The following is a 25,604-nucleotide window of genomic DNA, read 5'->3' as shown; positions in this document are numbered from 1 at the left end:
GATAAATTCAAATTTGTCTGATCTACTCCCTGGTCTTAGTCCTTAACCTTCTTGCCAGCACTGATGACTACTGCAGACCTTAATATTCTTTAGATGTTAAAAAGAGTTGCAAAAGATGGGGGGAGAGAAATTTGTCTTTAGTTACTTAAGAAATAGCCCCAACACACCAAATTGCTGAGGGGCAAACAGCCTTTGCTGAAGGCAAGGGATGTTGCACCAGTGAGACTTTTGGAAGCCAGGCCACCGAACTGAAGACTTTTGTGTGAATGCAGAAAAACAAGGTTAGATAACTCTTGAAGAGTTGTTAACAACAACATACGTGAGGAAAAATGAAACTAAGGACACAATGAATCAGTAAGACCTGGGGAAGGTCTGAGCCTGGGCACTACCAGTGCTATGACTGCAACCCTATGAACAATGACTACAGTCTCTGTCAAGTAGTCTCTGGATAAAGATGTGGTATAGCTTAGTCAAGGAAAGAAGGGCTGGTAGCTGTAACTTAGCTTTCCTTTCTCACATTTGGAGTTTTTGTTATTGCCCAGGCACAAATTCCCTTGGATGGCTCTTAACCCCCTGATTGCTATGAATCCAAAATATTTCAGAGTAGTTCAACATAACTTTCCTAAGAGACAAAAGCTGCACAAAAAAATTACTTTCTTGAAACTGAGAACTACAGGACTGGAAATCCACCTGATCTGTAATTCAGCTGCTGGATTTATAATTAATGGCAAACTCCCTATGAAATCTGAAAGGGAAAGTGAATTGAAAACTTACTGAGAACTCCAAACAGGAAAAAGCCAAGTCTAGCCAAGTAACTAGCTGTGGTGCACATTTGGTACAGATTAACATACTTCACATTTCTCTGTTGGGCACTTGGACTTCCCTTAGAGGTTAAGGAGTTAAAAGAATAATTCAAAAAGAGGCAGCTATCTGAGTGAGAATATGAACAGCGTTTGCAAATCCCTTCAGACCTGTTCTCTTGAAGACTGCCCCTTAATATTTTTACTTCCACCAGACAGTGTTGCAAGTAGGTCCAGAAGGCAGGAGTGAGGTCACACACTTCCACTTCAGTTCTTCAGTGGAGCTTGTACACCTCACTGGCTGCTATTTACCTGCACTGCTCTCTTCATAAGACACCTTGGGATTACATTGCTTTTAATGTATATTTTAATGCATATTTTCATATATCAGACCTGCTCCTTCTCAAACATTACACCTGCACCCCATCTACACCTGCTCTCTAGGAGTCTTGATTCTGCTGTACCAAATAAATCTTGAGAAAAGAAGCTTCTAATATGGCAACGCTGAGGGAAAAAACCCAAAACATTTTAATACCCAGTGAATCCTCTGGCAGAGACAAAGTTATAAAATGGGTAGACTCAGCTGAGCTGCACGCCACCAGCACGATCCCAGATGCAAGGTTCTGGATGGCAGGAAGTTCACCAGGGCAAAGGCCACACTGGAAAAGCCTTGGCCTCCAGCCAGCACAGCCCAAGATGAGAGAAACACTGAACAGGAAGGGGATGTGAAGTGAGCATCCTCCAGCTTCTCTGGTTTTGTGCCTCCCCTGGATTTAATCATTTTACACAGCTTTGCCACCAGCTTATTTTTTTTTCTTTCTACTCTTCCCCTTGAAATGCCTGCAAGTCCTCAATGATATCAAAACAACTATCCACAGCAAAGGACAGGAATAATCAAAGCAAACCAATACCTTCTTGCAGGCAACCTCCTAGGCTTCCAGCTGGGAAACCCAGGTGAAATTGTAGGAAATTATAGTTCTTTATGTAGCTCTCATGGCTGTCATCATCTGCTTGATAGAGCCCTGATAATGTGAATTTGGCCAAGGTCTTGAGTCAACCAAATGCAAGTCCATGGTCAGTGCTAACCTCACATGATTAAAGATTTAATTAAAAGAATCATACGTTCACATTTATTTCAAGAAGGTATCAGTCTCCATCCTATAATTTTCTATGCTTCCCCTGGTTCAAGCAGACCACCCTAACCAACAGAGAAACTTGGCAAACGCGGGCTTGAGGGAAGTTATTTCTATAAAACTCTGCTGCAACTGTAATAATACCCACCTGGGCAGTAAAAACAGTTAAGGGAAACAAACCCTTAAACAATTCAGTTACATCTGCTGGAAGATGTCTCTCCATGTTTTATCTTTCTAATAAGGTAGGAAATTTCTGATTTTATTCCACCCAATCTAAGTTTGCAGACAGCAGGAGCTTGCCTGTTAAGGTCTCTGTATTTGACCCAACGCATCTTGCATATTTGCTTGTGATCCCAGACAGAACAGAAAAGATGAGCAAAAGTTAAAAATAGACCATCACAGATTTGCTACTAGAACTTTCATAAACTTTGAAGCTTGGCCAAGAACCAGAAAACTTTCTAAGTTTGTTCTATGCACTTGTGTCCTGATCCCTTCTTGAGAAAGCATAGTCCCTTTTTTTTTCTTTAAGTAATTTTTAGCATTTGTTAAAATGCCCCCTTATAGACAGCAGATGCAAAGATCTCTTCTCCCATCTACACATATTTGCACTAGCCTCCTACAACTGACTTTGTCCAAACCACACCTGTCCTTCCAAGTTGGAGGGTTTGAGTCCCACAGAATGATTTGTAACTGCTAAGAATTGACTGTTACCTCTTTTCAGACCTTCTTCTTTGATTTGTTTCAAAGGGGAAGGACCAAATTCTTCCTCCACAGGCCGGAACATCCTTTTGACGAGGACACTGCTACTAGAACACACAAAACAGGGACCATGTCAAAGTAAAACTGTGCTTGCAGCAGAAGAGGAGACAACAGCAACAGTCATGACTCACTTTGGCAAAAACACCCACTAGCTACTCAAGTAGCACCAAAAGGAGAAACTGCAAGGATTTAGCTTTTGATGCTTATCTGAACTATCCAGACTCTTAAATTGCCGAGACTGACTGGCTGGGACAGGTGACCGGAAAATATGTTCCAATGTTACACACTAATTTGAAAACCCCAAAGGCCCTTAACTGTTTAAATATTGAGGGAAGGGGGGTGGTTATTGCTTGATGCAATAAACCCCTTTGTTTCTCAAATTCCACTGTAAGCCTTATGAAGAACATTAGTTTCAAAAAGAAATAAAAAGGGCCTCATGTTTTCAAGTCAGGACTGCAGGTCCTTGGCCAGTCCCTACCACAGGTGACTTTCTGCAGATTTATCAGAGTATAGTTATGTTACTCCAGAATCTCAGACTTGATGGTGTTCACTTGGGCATTCAAGCAACCTACAAAAGTATGGGGCTGGCACACAGTGTGGGCTGAAGTTCATCAGCCCATATTCAAACCCTTATTTCATGGCACCTCTAACTATTAGAGGGACTTTCATCAATTTTTCCCATCCCTCTAAAGTCAGATAGGGAATACTCCCATTTCCAACCTTTGTCCTTCCCATGTTCTCTCTTCTCTTTCTGCCTTTCTCTTCTGGCACTTGGCCATTCTCTCTGCAGTTCCTGTATTTTTTGCATACATGTGTGCACACTGCTAAACAGCTTTCAGGAATGCAGCGAAGTTCAGTGCTTCAACAAAAAATTCACTGTTTTTAAATTATTTGAGAACCCTCATGCTTACACAGATGGCACTTCATTATCAAATATATTGTCCTCTCCCTGTATCAAACCTTAGGGCTCTTTTACTTGGAAATGTATTGAAATACAGACATAAAAAGCAAACAGTTTACACGGGAGAACATGAGGGAAGGGGAGAAAGGGGTCAGCTTTATCTGATTTTGTATTTTGTATCAATTTTCTATGAGTTTGAACTGTTAGCTGCAAAGCTGGTGAAACAGCTTTTTTTATCTTACCCTTCTCTCTCGTCATCTGTATTATAGTAAACCTAGAAGGATGGAAATAAAAATCAATTATTCCCAAAACTCAGACACTTGCTTAACAGAATAACTTCAAAAGGGAGAAAAGACAACAAGTGTTTTGCAGTTTGTCATATGTTAAAAATACTTTTCCTCCTATAAAACACAAACACCTCTAGTTCTAACTGTTATCTGGAAGAAGTGTGGCTTAGAGAAACTGCTGTTGAATATCATCTACTGGAAATATATCAAAGTTTATTTGAGAGACATTACCCTCTTCCCTGCTTTATATCATTTTCCAAATTATTTTCCAATCCTCTAAATCAGATTGCTACTCACCTAAATAACCCTTAATACAGTTTAAGCCACAACACTCAAAAGCTTTTGTATGTATTTAATACTGTCTGAAAATCTAATTAAACTATAAAGAACAAGATTGAACTACAGGCTAATGGACATACAATTGCTAAAGGTACAGCTGAACATTTTTTGCACAGGCTGTGGGCAGAAGCCCAAGTCCAGTTTTGTGTAAATCCGCGTAGCTCAGAGTCACCGGGACCAAATTTACAACAGCAGCAAATGCAGCTGACAGTAGCAGGGGAGGTTTAAAATCACAGTCTCTTGTCCAACACTTTACAGAACAGTCAGCCAAACCCCTCACAAGGTGCCTGCACTGCAGGTCTGCACCAACAAGTGCAGCAGCCCTGCAGCTGCTGAGCTGCAGTGCCAGCGTGGGTCAGGGGCACAGGGCACTGCAGCTGCTCCTGCTGGGCTGGGCTGGGCAAGCCACCCCAGGAGGGTCTCCAGTACTGGGGCCGGCAAGACACTCAGAGCACACTCAGCTCTGACTGGGAGCCTTCACTTTTGAAACTGTGCAATGAAAATAGCTCAGAGGTGTGTGTGTGCAAAGCTGAGGGCTGTAACTCTGAGTTACAGCAATAAAAGACATGGCTGAACATTGCCTAAGAGCTAGGAAATGGGGATATCTGCCAGTTACTTTAGAAAATTATTTACAAGATTATATATACTAAGGAATGTTTCCACTGTCTCCCGTTTTGAAACAAATCCCCATTTTGGTTTGAAAGCCATGAGGACAGAAGGTACCCAACACTGATATGTGAGTGGGCGTCTTTCCAATTTGGGAAAGTAAGCCCGTGACAGCTGTGATTACAACATCTGTGCTCTTTGTGCTTTGCTCAACCACAATTCTCACTGCTTCAAAATAATTGACAATTCCAACACTCAGTATCATTTAATCTTCGTCATTTTAGTATTTTCCAGCAAGATGCATATTAAATTTCCTCATCAACTATTTGTCTTTATAAACACATGCATAACTGTCTCATTCTACTCCCTGAGATGTTAATAAATAACACATTCATAGTAAAAACGTTGTCAGAGCTGACCCTCCAGTTCAGGTTTTCAACTTCCCAGCAGGCAATAAAACAGAAAAGAGCCAAGTCAGGAAAGACTTCCTTATGTTTACTAATGATAATAACTGCCAATACTGAGTATTAACATTAGTATGACGGAGTTTTACTTGGAAGAGCGAAAATATTTTTTTCAAGGAATTTCCAGATCTCTAAGTGATGCCAACAGAAAATGGGCAGTGGTGTTTAGTGACCCTGCTCTTGACCTTTCTACACGGGTATGAGCTTGGTCTTTGCTTTCAGCTGTGACAGGGAGGAGGATCTCTGCTACCACAAGGTGGCACTTCATTTCACCAAGCCAAAGAGTGCACTCAAAACCAGATTGAGTTTCAGTCACAAATCAACCTTATACTTGAAATCAAAAGAATGACAGAACTGTAACAAAACCAAACTAGTCAGTTGTAAAAGAAGTATAAACTCCTCCGCATCCAGAACTCAGAACGGTACTTGCCTCTTGTAAGGTTTTTTATAAGTGATGTGCCAAAACTGCATTTACCAAAATGAGAGCTGAAACAAGTGGCCCCCAGGAACAGTTATTTATTTCCCTAAAACCTGCCCCAGAGCAGAGGCAGCCAGGTGGCAAGTGGGCACCTGCTCATGTCATTATTTCCTACCTGTCCAGTTCTCTGTAGGTTTCCAAAGTGAACATCCGGTATGAAGAGAACGGGCTGGGAATCCAGGTCAGCCATTGTTTTGAAGAAGGTGATATCACTCTTTTTCTGCAGAGGGAGTGCACTCAACTTCCCGTCAGCTGCTAGGTGGATCATAAAGCACAGGGTTGTGAAAGGAGGCATATTAAGCCTGACTTAGCCCCAGACCAGAAAGGCTCACTTCACTCACCATTATTACATGAGGATTGGGATGCCTGGCCTTTGCCTTTCTTCCTGTTCTGCTTTCTCTCTTCATCTCGGATTTTTCTTTCTGCTCCCTGATGCAAAAAAGACAACCCACAGATATTACCCAGAGAGGAACCACTGTACTCTGCAATGCCTGGAACTACAGCATCAGACACACAGAAATGCTAAAAGACAAACTGGTTATTTCATTGAAGACAGATCTGTCCAGTCTGTTGGGAAGGTACCAGGCTTTGCATGGATCAGGTGATCCTGTGCCTGAGACTCAGCTGGCACATCCAGTAGCTGCCAGGGCTGCAGACAGCAAGGGGAACATATCCACATGTTGGTTTGGAGGAGCCAGGACTGGCAGTGTGCAGTCTGTAGTAGGACTGATGCCAGGACAGCTTGTGCAAAGGGCATCCCAAGCCCAGTGTCTCTGCAATGGACAGGGTGCTCAGGCCAAATATTTTGTGTATGTAATGGCATAAAACACCTGCAGGATTGCTATCATTTTACATAATGTCTGTGCTGAGGTCTTCCCTAAACTCTCCTCCACCCACTTTGTCTGGGGGTGGCATTGCTGCACTGTAGCCAGCTGTGCAGAGCCTTTGAGAACTGACAGTCCAAAAAGGCTGTGCTGACAGCTTGCCAACATTGCAAGGGTTCTTACAGAAAAATACAGGCATTTCAAACTGGGAGAAGCTCTCCAGAAATAGGAAAGCAATGTAGCACTGCCCTATTAGGCACCAGGAACTCCTGGGAAGTTGCCGGCTTCTGTTATGTAAATACACTCTCAACAAGTTAAAAAAAACCAACTTGTTATTGACATAAAAAGCAGCAACACCTCCTATGAAGTTCTCCTAATTTACTTTATAAATAATACCTATCACATTGTGAAGGGTAATGAAGATCCATATGCTCCCAGACAGTTGGCATGCAAGATTAGAGAATTTTTTTCCAAATTAAAATTAGAAGTTTCTTGAATAGAAAGGGAGAGGAGGGAGGTAAGGAAAGCAAAAAACACCCACTCAAGATGGCAAAATTCACACATGAGTCAATGAACCAAGTTTAGAAAGAGTGCAAGGAAAGATGTACTCCTGGCTGTAATCTATCAGTAGATTTATTTCCAGAGGCTGAGAGAGCAGGAGGAAGAAATAGCTCTTTAGGAAAACATGAATGTGTCAAACAGAAACACTGCCTCCAGACCAGGTCCCAGTCCAGTTGTCACTCACCAACCTCAACCGCAGAAGCCAAGGGATCCAGAGTTGTGCACTTATCAAAACTGTTTCTAGAGGTACATTTGTAACCTTTACAGGTGGTTACCTGTCCTTTCTAAGAAAGGAGCAAAAATACACAAACCCAGCCACTGTTCAGCAAAAAGCACATCCTGAGAAACCTGTGCTGCACAAAGGGCTCTGCCCTACCTATCACACAGTGCTGCCACTCTGCTGCTCACAGGGAACGGGATGAACCACCAAAGGATTTCCTACACAGCACCAAGTGTGAGTTTCCTCTCAGGAAAGCAGAAACTGAGGAAGACTCAGCCTTTTATACATAATAAAAAATATATATTTTACTGATTTTCTGTAATATTCTTTGTAACCATGAACTTGGTGACGCTTCACAGCTTTTTCTTCATTCATTCATTCAAGGCAACACACCCCAAGATCTCTGGGGGGCAGGCAATCCCTGAGCTGGGCAGTCATTCCCACCCACCAGTGTTTATTTGTGCCACAGCCACTTCACAATGTGGCAACTGCAATACCCACAAAACTACCTGCAATACCCACAAAACTACCTACCAGCACTTTTGAGCTTGGAGCAGCCCATATGGCAGAGCCAGCCAAGCCTACAGGCTGGGATGAGACACAAAATAATTTTTTGCATACTAGAGCATTTCTGCTGCATAGTTTTGACAGCTAAGCCATCTGACACATACCTAATAAACCACAGCATGCACATCTCTTCAGGATAGAAGAAATTACCTTCCTACAGGGGACTGTAGACTATGCTGTGACCAATGCAATAATGAAATGAGTTCTTAATTTTTTCATTGATATCTGGGCTTTGTATAAATGCAAGGAGTACTTCTGCTACTAATCATTAACAAAATGCAGTCTATGAATTTCATTTGATTCAAAGTATTTTCTTCCTAATCCTTCAACTCATTTAAACTTAAGTCTTGCATCACTCTGATGCTCATGGGTACTCTTGCTCCTACTTTCAGGCTAAAGCATTCCACATCTCATTGGGCAGGCATAGAGACATAGGCTGATGTCTGTGTGCCTGCCCAATGAGATGTGGAATGCTTTAGCCTGGAACTAGAAGCTCTCTCCAAAGCTGAAGATTATTAGGCAATTAGAGTTACTCAATACTCTATGATAGTCCATTTTCTCTATGATGTTCCACACCAAAAACAAGGACACAAGAACTGCACATATTCCAAAGAACATCTATTTTTTCAGGTTAAATAAAACTGGAATAATTTATTTTATTTTAGATCAATGTTATGGTATTTGCCAAGTCACGATCTGCTTCTTTTCAGCAAAGATAATCACATATAGAAAATCAAATAGCTCTGAAGTCCCAGTTCTTTCATACACAGTGGCTAAAGCATTGTGCAATATATAAATATAAATAGGCCTGGTAGCAAGTTTCCCTGACAACCTACTTAAGGAATAAAAATTAGATATTCTTATAATGCAGCATCAGTGATCTGCACTGATGACTTCAAGGCAGAGAATTAGCACTGACAAAACAAGATGTGGACTGTAACAAATGCTTTAAAGATTGCTTACTGAAAAACAAACATGGATAAAAGATTGGCTGATAAATAGGGAGTATGGTAAAGTTAGATTTGTTAAGTAACATTTACAGCCTTTGCAGCATTTGTCTCCATACATTTATGTCACAAAGCACATACTGGATGTGAGTTGGTGTTGCTCTCTAGTTTATATGTAAACTAATATTAAAATCTAGAAATTGCCAGAATAAATACTAATATATATATATATATATATATATATATATATATATAATATGTACCACTTAGCTAAATGCAGTTTTATTTCTTAAAAGATAACTCTTTCCACAACAGCTACGCTGTGTTGCAGCTACAAGACATTAATTTGTCAGTGAATGTTCTTAAAAACTGGACACCTCCACCTGTGATTTATCCAAGTGAATATACAAATACACCCACTGGTTCTAAAGAGGCACCAGTATTACAGAAAGAAACATTTTTAATAACACCTCAGGCACAGAAACATTTTTTCTTCCATGTTGCAAAATGAGAAACATTTCAAACTTAGGGAGGAGGAATTTACTGTGCAGTTCCACTAGGCCAGATGATTGTAATAAATCAGGTACTTTTGTCATCAGCTTCTCTTTAAGGCTGTCAGATTGGGGCATAACGGTGCAGTTCACACTTTCAGAATATACAAAGATCATTATATGATTGCTGGGTGTTTTTTTATGTTCCTCGAGTACCTCTTCAATTCATCATGACAAGGAGGTGGGCAATAAATAACAGTCACAGCTTCATGGCCTTTCCCAAGGAGGCAGCAAGCTTTGTCCATGTCACTGGGGGGAGAGCCACAGGCTAGCAAAAGAAACTGAACCACTTAGCACCACCTTAGCCAGAGCCAGGGGTTTATTCTGACATCTTGGAAAGATGAGGATACCCAGCCACACCAGCTACCTTCCTCGGAGCACGATGAATTTTCCCAGTGCCACCAGAAAGCAGAAATTCTCCAAACATTTATTTACTTACCAAAGCTCTGTGACAAAGGGATGTTGGTAAAGATCTGGCAACGTAAGTTTGGAGAGAAGCAAGAATTTGTCTCTTACCAAGTGCCAATCAGCACAAACTGTCATGTGCATTGACCTCAATAATTTTCATTTGCTCAAGTCACTTTCACACCCGCATCAACTTAAAAAGCTCTACATGTGTGTATACATTTATATTAAACACACATACAGCCTATTATCAATACCCTTGAGCCCTTCAGTTCCCACTTCCAATACATTTTTGATGTGTATAACACTTTAACTACCACTGTGATCTTTCCTTCTACTTTTAGACAGTTTTGATTAATAGACTCAACACTCATTTCCTCCTTTTTTGTCTGGATATTTGAAGCTCCAATTAAGCCAATAGATGCAATGAACATGTATTATTCAAAATCTCCACCAGTTGTATCCAGAGGTCACCCTTGATGAGTTTGTGCTCTGAATTTCCTTCCTTTTTTTAAAAAATTCAATTTTTCTAATTGCTCTTCAGAAACAGGTAGATGAAAATGACTTGTTACTTTGATATTTACTGAGCTTTTAAGATCCAGCTGTAGCTTCAAATCTCTCAATATTTGACATTCAAAGTTACAATTGAAAGCATAGCATTTTGGCTGCAAGAAGACCTCAGTGCATACATTTACATTCATTACTTCCAAAGATTTTCCTCCACTAACACAACTGACTGATTAGTCCTCAAGATGCCGTTGTCAAAACAGAAAAAGGGGAATGAACTGGAAAGGGGGAAGGAGCAGCAACACAGAGACCTGAAACAGTTGAACTCTTACCCTTTCCATTAAAAAGTTAATGTTATGTTTTGCCTGGGGCATGGCCTTTTGTCTTTCTATTCCTACCTGTAGGATGGCAAGACTAATTTGGATAAATTTCCAAGTCACTTAAATAGATGTAGGCTCCTGAATCCCTGAACCTTGACTAGAATCCAGGCATCAGCTCCCCTATGAAAGATGTTTCCCAGCATGGAGAAAGTCACCAGCTGGCAGATGCTAAACAAAACTGAAAAGTGGCCACACTCTCTTTGAAGAATCATCACTGACATTTCTGAGCAACTGTTTCTACCTGGTGATACACACTGACCATGACACTGTCTAATTCATTCAGGCATGATCTATGTCTGGGTGCTGAAACATCTTACTAGTCTTCACAGAGAAGCAGTCATACCTACAGCAAAAAAAATTTGCTTAAGAGGGTGTGAACACACAAAAAATAGTTACTGAATTACAAAATGGGAATGGCTAATCTATTTTTTGTATTTTACTTTTGATAAGAAAATCCTAGCAACATAAGAGTTTCTAAAATAACTGTAAGCAAAGCAGGGGGAAAACCCATCAGCTGTGTCACTAGAATTTGCTGGTTTCCACTACATCATAAAAGGGAGCTTGGCAGACCCTCACTGAAAAGTGCATTTTTCTGTCAGAGAAACTGGCATGAAGTTTACCTGCTATCTATCCTGGCTGCCAGTTAGAAGGGATGACATCAGCAGACTGCCACATATGTGAGTGAGCCTGTGATCAGCACTGACCTTCCAAATAAAGATACTTGTATTTGCACTTTTTATTACTTTTTTGATATTCCAGAATCATGACCAATAACATGTTGTCCTTAAACAGTCCAACTATTGCTCACAAGCTGAGGAATCAGGGCCAAAAAGGCTGCAAAGCAGTAAAATAATTACATGATAATCAGTTAGATTTGTGATGCAGCTGGACCAAATGCTATGATGAAATACAATTCTTTAAGGAAAGAAACAGCATTTAATTAGGTCTAAAATACAGCAACAATAAACTGCCTAACAAGATTCCTCTTCATCCATGGTAACTGTGCTTTGCACTTACCTTGTCACAAAAAACCTTGATCTGGCAGTAGGCTCGGTGGATAGGTTTATTGCTGCGGTTGTTGTAGCTGTAAGTATCGATCTGAATCATCAAAGGAAGCCCTTTTACTCCTTTTTGTGAGGAGAAGTCTGTGCTCAAGCAATTCACTGTGATGAAAATCTGTGTGCCAGAGAGATTACTTTTTAAAATGTGGTGCAAACAGCAATTAAACTTCCAGAAATACATGGCAAGAAATGGGAAAATAAAATAAAAAGGTTTTAATTCAGCTAAGATGCACACTCTGGCAATTCACACATTTATCCTCCACTTCTGCCCAGCAAAGACACTCCATCCTGGGAAGAACAAACTTGAAAGCCATATATTGCTGCTTCAGTTTGGATCAGAAGCTCACATTTGAGGTGAATCATTTGGTTCTCCCAACTTATCATGCTTTGGTTCACACCAGAGCTCAGAATACAAGAACTGGATTCTTTTTGGAAGAGCCAGACCAGAAAGATATGTTCCAGGAGCACTCAGATCCTCCAGCTGCTCATAGTTGCTTAGTTCATGGGAACTGACTAAAGATAATCTGAGATAAAACCTCCTAAAACGTGCCTTATGTGGATGTCAGGTCTTCAGCTCTTACTTGTTTCACTCCTCAACCCTGCTCTGTATGTTTGCACTATTTGTTGATACAGATCATCTTGCTTCACCTTTTCCAGCTGCCTTAGGTATGGCTTGTTCATCTGACAGCTCATTCAAATTCAGTGGGACAAAAATAAACTCTACTCCTCTTATTTTAAACATTTTCTTCACACTCTCATCAATACTGTTTCTTTCTCCATCCCATCAATAGATACTCCTGTGTTTCACTTTAAGGGCCCTTCACAGTCTTTCCTCAGTTTTAGAGATGCATCTCACCCTGTGTTTCCAACTGGGAAGGAATTTTTCAAATATTCATAAAACTACTCCCTACCCCTTCTCAGAAGCTCTCTTTGTTCCACAGCATCCACATAACTTGACACTGCATTCAGAGAGTCACAGAGTCATCTGAGCTGGAAGGGACCCAGAAGCACCATCGGCCCAGCTCTCAATGGCCCATCCAGGGATTGAACCCACAACCTTGGCATTAACCAACTGAGCTAGCAAGTCCCCTGCTTGCTTGTGCTTCAGAAATCCATCTCTTGCTCTCCTTCTACAACAAAACCTTACAACTTGATAGCCACTAATCATCTCCCTCTCGTTAACTCAATTGGCACCATGGGACAAGGTGTGTGTCATCTGTACAGGACCTGGGAGAAGGCTCTCCCACCACCAAAGTCTTCCAAGGACTATTCTGATGTAAAACAAACATTATGAACTGAAATACCACCAATAGCTTTCAGTCAGGATGGCATTCATAAAACTCAAGAGAAGAAACTATATAAAAAATCTAATTTTCAGCCCAGTGAGGAATATGTGCATTACATAATAATTTGGGGCAATTGTGTATTAACTTGATTCTACTTTTCACTTGGCCTTGGTTTAAAAAGCAACAACATAACACCAAGCAAAACAAAACCCCAAAAGTATGAACCAAGGAAAAGGATGGAGAAAACCAGCAGTACATACTCCTGAACCAGGAGGATGTGAAACCTGCTCCAGAAGAATAAGGACACTCAAGAGATCTCAAACTGGTCTCTCAAACAGACCTGATGAACACCTCATAGGCCAGAGGAGAGAGCAGCTGGCCCCTGGGGTCTGGGAGGATTCCTGAAGGAAGAGCATGAAGGACATCCCCCCCTCCATTCCACAAACAGGGAAAATAAACCAACAGTGTGAGCTACCAGAATGCAACATCCCTAAGAAAGACAGCTGAAAATAAAGAAGGGCTCCAGTAGGGCTGGTGGGGGATACTTAACCCTCCTGGCAGAAGTTAACATTACAGTCAGGGTCTTTATGATGGAGCCAGAGCAGCTCCTTTGCCTGACTGAGCTAATGGCCCCTCCTCTCTGCTTCTGATTGTATCACAGAGCTGCATTTACAAATGAAATAGTTGAACTTTAACTGCCGAGAGAAGAGGGAGGCAGGGAAAGGCCCTAGGTGAAACTCTGATTTTGAGGCTGATAGTGTTATTTTTGTTTCAAATTACAAGTCAATCTCCTCCAGCTCCAAAGATAAGTGTAGACACAGCAATACCCTTTGAAATACTTTGAAATACCACAGCCTGAATTTTCATTTGCCTTCAGAATCATTTATAGCGTCAGGGCAATGGTTTAAAGTGTGTGTGAACACACAGTAGTAGAAGGAAGTCTTGCATAAACCAGATTATGGTCTCCCTATATTTTAGCCCATACTTCTGCACAGAGATTTTCCAAAATGTACGTTCAAATGTGAGAAGACATGCAGGCTTTGCATCTACCTAGCAGTTTGTACTTCCTCCAACCTTGCTGCACACTCAGCTGAGAAGCAGAAAAGATCTTGTCCCACCTTAATCAACTACTTACACTGTGTCATCTCTTTCACTGCCTCCACAATCACAGAGCAGAGTAGGAACGGCTGGGGAAGACAGACTTTATGGTTTCAAGAGTCCCCATACAGCAATAACAGATTATTCAGCATGAATAATAGATAGATGCTGTAAGACTCAATATCTTGTCCTGACACTGCAATACATCAGGATCTCTCTGAGGAGCAATGACTGTACATTCACGCACATGAAGTGTACTACACTTTCTGTCACATCATTTGCACCTCACAGATAGACAGATGGATTTGAATTAACACAGATCATTGATGCTGGAGAAATTTTCTGTCTCCATGCAATGTTCTATTAGTTTTCCTGAAAAGTACCACACTGACTTTGGATTTGGAAAACACAGGAGTGTACAAACAGAAAGGGAAGAGAGCATAGGTTCTGTATTTATTTTAGGGGGTTTCTTCTCTGCATGACTAAAGATTTGCACCAGTGCAGCAGGCTGCTATGGTGAAGAGGACCGGAAGAAACATCTGGACAGTCCCCTTCTCTCTCCCCTGGTCTGACCAGAAACTACCTTCCAAATCAGTGATCTGCTCTGAGCAGCACTGATTTCAGCCATTTGTCCAAACACATCCTGCTTTGCCCTTTGCAACTCTCATCTTCCCCCTTTTTCCAGCTCCTGTCCATAATGCATGTACTCCCACTCTTGATGAGACAAAGGGCAAAACAGCTCCATGGGCAGCCACAAAATGGAGTGCTATTCTTAGAAGATACCCAGATTTAAGATCTCCTTTGCTGTGGTATTTTGCATAGTAGAATAAACATGGCTAGAAAATGTAGAGTTAAGTAGAAATTACAGTAGCAGGAAGAGAAATCACTGTCTCCCTCCCAATCCCTGTCTACACTTGTCTTAGAATTGTATTAATAAAAGTTTGTATGATTGTACCCGAATTCAGATGCAACTTTTTTTTTCCTGTGCAAACTGGATTTTAGCAATGTTTTGCTATCTGAAACATGTTGTATAATTGTCATTATAGTGATGTCTTTTTTTTTAATGTCAGCATATCTTAGATTAGAGCAATTAATGGCAGAGTTCCACCCATCTAGTCTCCAGCTCAGGCATGCCATTGGCAATTAAATACTAATTTAGAGAAACATTTGGTGCTGAGAAAGTTTCACAAGTGGCCTAAGATAACGACAGCTCTTCTATTTGTTATAGAGCACGTCTAGAAAAAGCACTCTGTCTTTTGGGGACTACTCCTCCACGGTGTAGTTGCTATTATGAGAATTACTGTTTGTTAAATACTACAGCATAATTAGGGATATACAAGACACAAACACAGTAAGCTGCCTTAAGGGAAAGCAAGGCTCAGAAGTGCATTTCCCTTTTTATCATTTAATTCAGCCAACATGACTCTTGCTGCGGTCTCTCAGCTTATACACTAAAGGTCTAAAGCTACGAAACTTCTAGTATAAGCCTTTTATTACTATTTACATTTCTGGCTCCCATTGTCTCAGAAACTGCCAAGGGCAGAAGGGAGGCACAAAAGAAGAAACTTAAAGCAATTTCTCTACAGAATACTGGCAATACATAGAACCCCGGTGACGGGTCTCTTAAAAGTCTGCTTTAAAAGGTTCCTCCCTCCAGACCCTAACAACAAAGAGTTAACTGACTCGTCTCTCAAATGACTAACATCAATCCCATCGTTCCTCATACACACAGAAAGTGTGGGTTTATAGTTTCTCCTACCAACCGTTACCTTATAAATCCCACACAAAGGTAAGACCTTTGTTTTATTTCAATACAAATGTCTCCAGCAAATGTTTACACTACTCTTTTGAAGCTTCCTCAACCCACACCACACCCCGGCAACTACATAAAAATGCCATTTGCTTTGAATCCCAGATGCATACTTACCAAGCCATTTGTGTACACTGAATTTCAACATTATGTGCTACCACAGGTTAACTCCAATATATACACGTGTGTGAGCATGTCTCACATCTATATATACACTCATATAAATATATATATGCACACTTGCACACACAGACACGGTTTATTAAAGTAGCTGCCAAGTCTAATCTTACATAATTTCTGCTACTAACTCCCCAAAATGAAGCATCTTTTCCTTCAACCTTTATATTTTTAGAGTAGAGAAGAAGTTAATTTCCTTCCTAATTAAATTGATGTAACTTGAGAAGAAAATTCACAATTAAGGGGGAAAAAAATCATATACTAGTCAAAGCTGGCCTAAGTATCACTAACAGTGTTTAAGAAATATGGATTGCCGCAATACAAATTACTGCTAGAGATAGTGCTGCTCTATAAGCTTGATTTTACCACTGTACCCACTGGAATTGGATCTCACTTTGGCCCACAATATCAAGAACCTAATCCTGCAAATCAGCCACTCTTTGAAAAGAGCTTATTACTGTATGAGCCATGCCAAAACTCATTAAATAACTGGAAAGGTTCCCAGAGGCTTCAGCATACTTCGGATTAAAGATCTACATTTCAGTTAAATATAGCAGGGCAGTTATTGCACGCAAGTATACACAACAACTGCTCAGCACACAACTCCTGCACTCACTGAAATCATCTCACTCATCTGCCAGCACATGCATGAATAACACAGCCACAAACATGTCTGCTTATTGCATGTCCAAGTTGCAGCACTTAGCACAAATCTGTAATCTCTTGATATCACTGAAAACTGTCTCTTTAAGGTGACATTTCTTGTTAGCAACTGCTCTTTGAAGTAATAACTTTAAGGCTAAAAAATACTTTCCATAAAAATATACAATTGTTTAAAGAAGTAACACCATCATAGCCAATTTAAATGAGCCAAGTACCTACCAGAGAGAAGTCATATCTCAAGGAGGTGGTATGGTTTATGACAAATATATTATCCTTTGACCAAGATAATTCTGTCTCTTTAACCATCTTTCTTGCAAACTAACTTCTGTTAGTGCTAACACTGCAGACAGATGAATGTCTATCAGAAATGAAGCTGAGTCTGTTCAAGAGCCTCCACTAGAACTTTGTCCACTTGCCAGATGCTGCAGCAAAATCTTCTATGGGGCAACAGCAAGGACACTACATAGCTTCTAGCATATTATAAGGACACTTTTAAAAGATAGTTAAAATGTCAGCCAGTTATTGTTAATTGTTGTTTATTTTTTCATCTTTTTATAAAGAACTCCTTTAAAAATACCAAACATAGCATTTGGGTTCAACCAAAGGGAGACAAATCACCTTATCCATAAACATTACATATTTATAACAGAATTAAATACTGGAGGGAAACAAAGATGGATTGTACAAAACCGTTCTTCTCTTCCTACCCCTGCTCCCTTACAGCAATATTTTTGTCTTAAGAAAGCACTGAGTTTGACAAGGCTATAGAGCCTTCCCCTCATTTCCCTGGATCCTGCTCTGAACCACAAGCCCCACAGTGACCTCTAGATAACAGCACCAGCAGAAAAGGATGCTGTCTAGAAAAGGTTAAGGATGTGCCAGGACTAACTCTCCTCTGCCAGAGGCAAGGGAACTGCTGCTATGAACCAGGCACAGCAAAGAAAACACTAGCAGAGTGGTGTTTCTGACTTTAGTGCTGTTTCCTTAGTTCACAGAAAGCAATAGTGTGATTATTCCACCTCTTGAGATGCACTGTACAAGATTCTGTTTCCATTGACTTGTTCTGCCAAGCAGCAGCTGGAAGATGACGCACCAAGCATGGTGAACTGGAGCCAACAGCCCAGTTCCATTGACACCACTGGGACAACACAGAGAGGCCTCTGCTTGTACCCTTTGGATTCCTGTTTATTCCACTAAGACCAGCACGAGATGCTGCCTTACCAGCCCTTAGCAGGCTTACTGGTGGCTGGCAGATTCTGACTGCCACACCCATTCTCCTATACCCTCATCCTGAAGGGCTGCTCTGTCTCTGTGTGAGAGGAAGAGTTTGGCTTCAAATGAGGAGAAATATGGCTTTAAATTAGCTGCCATCCAAGTGGAGTAGGAAAGTGAGAAACCTGATGCTCAAGATAGGTCTTCTAAATGTGGGATTTAGTTTCCCAGGAGAGAGAGGTCTATTTGGTCAGGTGATTTCTACCACTTCTGTTTGATTTTCCACATCAATCCCCAGTGTACTTCCAACAAGAAGTTTTTCTTTGCTTCTTCCAGGGCCAGTAGAGTGCTTCATCACATCCCAACTCAGAGGCCCTGAAAAGAACTGTTGTGTGCCATTTTTGTCTTAGAAAAAAAAAAAAAGGCCTTTGTGCCTCTGAGGGGGTTAAGTTTTAATCTTGAAATTGTGGTGAAAATGGAAAATAATACCAAACAGAAACAATGGAGGCAGTTGAAAGATCATCATTCAAAAAGCTTAGGAAAAGGGAGTCTGTAATTATGCCTTGAAATTTTTCATCTCCCATGGATGAGGTAATTGCTGGAGAAAAAACAGCCTTCAGTGACGTGCCTCAGAACCCACAGCTTTCCAGCACCGCAGGGGCATCCTATGGGAATCCCCAGACCCAGTGCAACCAGTTATTGTACCACACTTCCCAACAGGAGCAAGCATGCACACATAGGTGTGTGTGGGGAGGGAAGCACTGGAGTGTAGACAAGGTGATAAGCTTTCACATACAATCTGATTTATACTTGATAGCCAAACACTAAAGCACGTTATGAATCCTCTTTTATCAATACATTTACAGTTCAAGCTCCTGAAAGATCAGATATTTAATACCCCAAAACAAATATGCATATGCCAATTTGCATTTTAATCACTATTTCCTGCAGAAATACAAGCAGCGTAAATTTCACTCCTAGCACTTTTTTAATCCAGAAGGAGACCTTATTTTAAAATCTTAGCTTGTTTTCTTTCCAGTGATCATTGCAAAAGTTGTGCTCCTAATGTTCTGGCACCCAAGGCAAGAGCCAGGCAGGTTAATGGCGTGAGATTAGGAAAAAAGTCTGAGGTTAATACCTGACATTAATGGATGTGACTTCCTTGTTCCTAGATCAATACGGGTGTCTTGCTAAGTCTGGCTTGGAGCTGCAAATGCAAATGTCTTAGAGAACTGCCAGCCCTGGGAGAAGACTGCCAGGTTCTAGCCCTGGTAGTGCTTCTGTAAAGGTCCTCGAGGAAGACTGCTGCGTTGTAGATCCCAAATCGGTATTTGCTTGCACAGTGATCACACATACACATAACAGTTGCCTGTTGTGACTGCGGAGGACAACCTACAGCTGTATTTTGAAATGGAAACACATAATAGGGAAATATCTGGGCCGTTGAAAATGTAATCACTACATGAGTAAATAGAGCAAGCACCATTAGCAACTGGGCCAAGTACAACTCAGTTTATCAAGGCCACTTTTGAAAGAGCTAGGTGATTTTCAGAACTATTGTCTTTTCTTTTAAGATGCACATCAGAGATTAAGATCCCTGTTACTATAAACAGTCAGCACCTTCATTCAGGAGTCGGGACAGTGAGTGTTAATGCTACCACTCAGTACAAATTCTCAGAGGACTCACTCTGAGGATGCAACCTCTCTAAAGCTGCTGGAAATGCTGTGGACAATTGTGCATGAAGAGGTCTCCGTATTCGAAAGATTCATAGCTCTGCTTAAACACTGGACATTTTGTGTTCAACATGAAAACAGTATCAGGAGTTTGCCCAGCTCAATGTTTGCTGTTTATTAACCCACATCCCCAAGAGTACTGCATTACCCCCACTCATTTTACACAGCCTGTTTCCCTTGTTGTTTGCTTTCCGGGGCCAACTTCTTCTTATAATTACCGGGAGTTTTTCATTTCTCCCACACTAGTCCATGCAGTTGAAGCTCTCTGGCAGCCTTTGTACAACCTTATCTGTAAGAAACTAGTTAAGGTGTTTCTGATGTCCTGGTTTATAGGTCCACTTAAGAGTCACATTCCTGAATGAAAACCCCATGCCTGAGGGTACTTGACCATTTCAAAAAAAAAAAAAAGTAAAAAAAGGCCTCAGTCCTCAAAAATACATTCATTCCAAATTGCAAAGATGGTCTGTGTAACGATTTAAAAAATAATGACACCAACACAAGGGAAGCATAGTCTAACTTACAGAATAAGGATTATTGGAGATGCTTATAGTATAGAAAGTTGACAATTTGGAGAAAGAAAAGATTCAGCCTGAGTCTTACACCTGGCTGTGCAAATAGAAAAAAAGTCTTTTACTGTTTCTCATGCTGGGCACCTATCAACAAGCCCTGTTATTTCTCAGAAAGGAGAGAAGTGGAACAGTGCCAAACTGTTTATAAGTGGTACTTATAAAGGGATGCCATCTGCATGGCTTTTCCTCACCTTTGCCTCCTCATTGACATCCCAAGTAAAGGACACAGCATTGAATGCAATTTCTTCAATATTTCCAATGGTATTAAAACTCTCCTTGTAATCAGCTGTAAGAAAAAAACAAGAGTCATGAAAAAATTTGAACTGTTTTACAACTCATAGTGCTTCTTTGCTTCTTAAGCCAGGTTGTCCAGCGGATCAAAACCACCTCTTGTATTGTTTATGATTAATTATGAATAATCTTAATTGCAAAGAGTTAATATAATGCAACCTGAGTCTTGTGCATAGTATATCACTAGCTAATGTTCTTGCAAAATATTGCTGGCTCTCAAAAAGGAGTGTGACTCTACTGGCAATGAGTCAGTACATTCATTAGCTTGGCCAAGGAATGGTCAAAACTGGAAAATTAACTGAAAGCTACTGAAGCATTTTAAGGGACTGTTCAAACCTTGATATTAAGAAAACACATGGTAAATCCTAAAGAAGCTTTCTAAAAGTCCAAGAGCTATGTCTGGAGGAAATCATCAGTGTTCATTCCAACTTTTCCAGGAATTACTGCACTAGATGCTGGCTTAATATTTATATATTATTAAAAGCAAAATGAAAAACCCCACAAAAATTCAAACCATCACAAATCCTCCACAAAGAACCAAAACCACAAAGATCCTTTTTCCAAAGTATGTGCACCACTAAAACAGCAAGGGAAGAAAAAAAAAATTAATTTGGCTGACTACAATATCTACACCTTCTTCTCACTTCTTCCCCACGTACTGTTATTATCATTATCAATAAACTCGCATTTTGGAAGGAATTAAAAGAAAAGGGAGGAAGATTTCAGAGTTTACTAACCCTCCCCCAAAACAGTAAGGCTGGAAAACTATGTAAAACAGACAACTCCTAAGTCCTCTTTATAACTGAAAAGAGGAACAAGCATTGCTTTTCTCTCACTTTGCTGGACAGTTTAACACCTTTTATTCTTTTTGATGACAGATTAAGAGACATACCAGTTAATAGCTGCTTGATTAAAGGAACTTCCAGATCGTTCACACTAATGGAATAACTCTCTCTGGGACAAATATTTCCTAAGAATTCCTCGAGGGTTGTAATTGGACTCAGTGCCAGAGGGCTGAGATTACACTCCTGATCTAAAGTTTGCTCAGATCCGCTTCAGAAGCATGCTGATTCTTAGCTTTGTAATCAGTTATAGATAGAGGATGTTTTTGTATTCTGTGTGACACACAAATGATTCCAATATTCATTCCCTCTGCCTAAACTATTGGTCTCTAAAAATTAATTTCTCGATAATAACTGCTTTAAAATAATTTATAACAAAATACATTGCTACAAGAATAATTACATCATATTTGATACTGGCAATCAGTATGTTTTTCTCTCATTTGAAACACAAGAATGCTGGCATCTCACTGGGCAAATAAAATTGTGTTCCTGGGACACATGAATGATTTTGGATACAGTAAAAAAGAATCACTTTAGATCATAGCAACAGCCTGAGATATTTCGTGATGTAGTAAATTAACAAAGTGTGTGAGAGGGCAGGCAGGCTTTTCATTCCCACCTTGAACTCAGATCTTTTTAACTGAAGTCATTGGCTTCACTATCTAAATTCAGTGTGGGGATGCAAATGAGAGGAATTAGAAGACACATAAGTAGTTTAATATGCATGTGCACATATCCACCCACCTCTTAAATTTATGATTCACCAGAAAGTGCCTCGTGCAACTGACTGCTGCATATGGGTGTGCTGTGTAGGTGCACTTTGGAAAGACATGAACAAGATGTCTCGTAAAGACACTTGTTTTCTTGTCTTAAAAGGCTGTCAGAACCTCACATCCCACCAACTCTTCCTTTCTCTGAACACATGCCTCTCCTTTAATTGCTATACACAAATCTCAGGGAGTGCCTATGTGACACTGTTAAAAAGCAGAAGTGCATCCTATTCCCCTCAATTTACAGATAATTAAAGAAGGATTCTCAGTTGATTAAGAAACCATTTACACCCCAGAATATTTGAAAGCTGTTAAGAGTGACTTTTCCTCTTCTCCTGCTGTGAGTTACCAGAAGAGAAAATCAGCGTGTTCAATAAGCAAAAAATGTCTGCACAGGAATTATTTCCTCTTTTGTTACATAAATTGCATATTAAACAATGGCAAATTTTTAATGTTAAACATTAACCATGCATTACATGTCACTGAATACTTTTGTATTGGGCACATAAATAATACAAACTATCCTGAAAAAACAAGGGCAAGTTTCTATGGAGCACAAAGCTTCCACACCCACTCTTCATATTTGAACCTGTTCTAGTATGTCAAATTATTTTACTTATTCTAAATAATCAATATCCACTGCACTTAAGTATTGTATTCTTTATTTCAAATTATTTTAAAAGAAAAAGTTAGTGATCCAGTGTCACAGCACTGTAAAAATAAAGCTGTTTTCCTCCTGCCCCCCTTACTCCTCCTACAAAAAGTAAACATGCACCTTACTCCTTCTTCAAAAAAATCCGTTACAGTACATAGCCTAAATTTTGGAAAATACCTTACCTTCTTGCTCAGTAAGTGTCAAGCCCTCAGGTAGTCAAGTTTATTCCTCAAGCACTAAGGACTTGAATACATGTAAGTACATGCTTATCTTTATTAATATCAACACATCTTCAGACCAGTCCCTGCACCTAATCCACTGAAGCATCCTTCCTCCCAGGGGGTGCACCAGCCAGTGCACAAAACAAATTAAAGCAGTGATCCCTGTGTGTCTGGAGTGAAGGAGCAAGCCACTATTTCCTCTGATGTCCAGAATATAACTGCAGGCCAGAAAGCAGACAGACAGATCCCTGCCACAATGGAAAGCAGCATAAGCACAGTCCCCCTGTTGATCTGAGATCTAAGCAGCTGGAACTAGAGCATCCCAAAATAATTTGATCCTCTGCCTGCTAAGGACCACATCATGTTCTAGATTAAAAGTGCATTCATAAACAAATAGAAAGGATTCACAGATGTTAAACATGCTACAAACATCAAATTAAAATAAGAGCAACATCTATGGAACAGGTGATGCAGAGCTTTGGACGCTTAATTTTCTTTGTTTACTACACAGGGCCTGGACATTAACTCCAAGTATATAGAGGACTCCTTCAGGGATCTGAATTTTTAACATAAAGGGAAATCTTCATAGAGTCATTCAAAATAATTTTGCATGGAAGGGACCCCTGGAGGCTATCTGGTTCAAACAGGGCCAACTTCAGCTTTGGATTAAGTTGCTCAGTTAGACCATTTGATGATAAAACTACAAGATTTTGCTAAATGCAGCTTGATACTTGGGAGCCATTCTGGCCTAATAAGCCAGTTAGCCATGCCAAAGAAAATGAAATGTAGTTCAGAAACACCATACTTGTAAGAGGTAAGGCTATATTTCAGTTGTTCTCAAGAAAACACTACTGAGCAGCATTTAGGTCTTTTTTTTTTTTCCTGAAAACTGAGGTGAACCATGCTTTTACAGCTCTTATATCTGACAATAAGGGCTGTATCAGTAAGTCTTACTACACTGTGCTTGGCTCATGTTTGCAGTGCAAATAAAGAATATGCATCTCAGTATTCAAAAGTGCCTCAAAAGTCAGAGCAAAGCTATTTCACCTCAAACTAATGGAAAATTAAAAGATATTAACACAGGTAAACACAGAGCTCATGCACAGCACTTATTTTGCAGAGCACTATTTTTCAGAATATGTATCATAGATTAACTTGTTGGAGTAAGGCAACTGAAATGTGCCAGGACACCACAAGTGCAGTGGAGTCAGAGGGTGCTGGCACTATAGTGGAGCGAGCTGCTTAGCACATACTTTACAAAGGTATGAGCAAAAAAACAGGCAGCCTTCAGAAAGAGCTGTGACGTGGCCTATTTCTTCTTTTAAGATGTCATGATAAAAGTAATTTGTTCTGAGGTGGTGGTTTTATTGAGTTAGGTACCCCAACAGACAAGAAGAGAAAATATGAGCAAGGGGGAAAAGAATGAAGTTCATGAAACAGTTCAGCCAGAATAATGACGATAAGACAAGAGGCAGAGAGGACATTCTGGAAGAGTGGCTTGGACAAAATACACTTGACCTTAAATAACACCAGGCCTCAGTGGAAACTGCAGCATTTGAAAATCTACAGGCAGCACAGTGATTAGGACCACTGGGGGACAGATTCCCTGCTCACCCAGTTCAACCGCCCCCTGAAGTGTCCCAATGTTCTCTACAAGTAACCGTGCCTTGGTTTAGCCCCCCTCTCTGCCCCCTCTCATTCCTGCCATTCAATGGTTTGGTTCCCTCAGGCGGTCAAAACAAGATAGACTTTGTCTGCTTTGGTCTTGCCGACTGCTTTGACTGAATCCGTGCAGATGGGTGCATGTGTAAACTGCACGTGGGAGGGGAGAAACGCTTGATGTCTAGACACTGCCACTGCCTTCAGCTTCAGGCTCCTTGGCAGCAAGTACGTGTTCTTCCTCTGCTAGAATCTCCCGAGCATGCAGACAGGACAGCTGGGGCTGAAATGGGCTAGTAAATACTTTAGATGGGATGAACGATAAACAGGTCTCTCAGGATAGCACACCATAGCTTGCCTCTCCCTCACTGCTGACATGACAAGACTCACTCTAAGGGTGTAGGAATCCTGCACACTCCTTTGCAGTCACCACAATGATGACATCTGCACTCTCAGGCTGCAATTCCACATCAATTGGCTAACATAACTGTTGCTGGATCAAAGACTGGATCACCCTTTGAAAAAATAAAGGCAACAGATACTCTGCCACACCTGAGGAGGTGCAGACCTTGATTTCCCAGAAGGAGGTACATCACTAAATACACATGCAAGGGGCAGCGCTTCTGTGTAAATACTGAGAACCATTCTTTCTGCATGGTCCCTACCCAGCTCCATAGACCCCACAGTCCTGGCAGGAATGAGCCATTCATTGCTAAAAACTCTGCTACAAGCCAAGAAATCATTGCCAATATATTCCACCATATTTCTATGCAAGGCACCAGAGCTTCCCATATCTGAAATCTTCCCTGAAACATCTGGAGATG

General features: G+C 40.6%; 1 protein-coding gene across 6 annotated transcripts in view; it reads right to left on the bottom strand.

Moving 5' to 3' along the window:
- GRHL2 (grainyhead like transcription factor 2) overlaps window positions 1-25,604 on the bottom strand; it is a 65,238-nt gene that overhangs the window by 13,314 nt on the left and 26,320 nt on the right. For 4 of the 6 annotated variants that reach the window (XM_059864835.1, XM_059864799.1, XM_059864807.1 and 1 more), the window contains 6 exons: window positions 20,531-20,625; window positions 11,747-11,905; window positions 6,109-6,196; window positions 5,883-6,022; window positions 3,836-3,867; window positions 2,645-2,739 (listed from right to left, as the gene is read on the bottom strand). In XM_059864835.1, the coding sequence (XP_059720818.1) occupies window positions 2,645-2,739; window positions 3,836-3,867; window positions 5,883-6,022; window positions 6,109-6,196; window positions 11,747-11,905; window positions 20,531-20,625 (609 nt within the window). The remainder of the gene's footprint in view (window positions 1-2,644; window positions 2,740-3,835; window positions 3,868-5,882; window positions 6,023-6,108; window positions 6,197-11,746; window positions 11,906-20,530; window positions 20,626-25,604) is intronic. The other 2 variants (XM_059864816.1, XM_059864826.1) reach the window with 2 other exon arrangements.

The sequence above is a fragment of the Haemorhous mexicanus genome, chromosome 1 (assembly GCF_027477595.1).
Source record: "Haemorhous mexicanus isolate bHaeMex1 chromosome 1, bHaeMex1.pri, whole genome shotgun sequence".
NCBI classification, from domain to species: domain Eukaryota; kingdom Metazoa; phylum Chordata; class Aves; order Passeriformes; family Fringillidae; genus Haemorhous; species Haemorhous mexicanus.
Note: the sequence above shows the minus strand (reverse complement) of the source record. Positions and strands in the feature narration are given on the sequence as shown.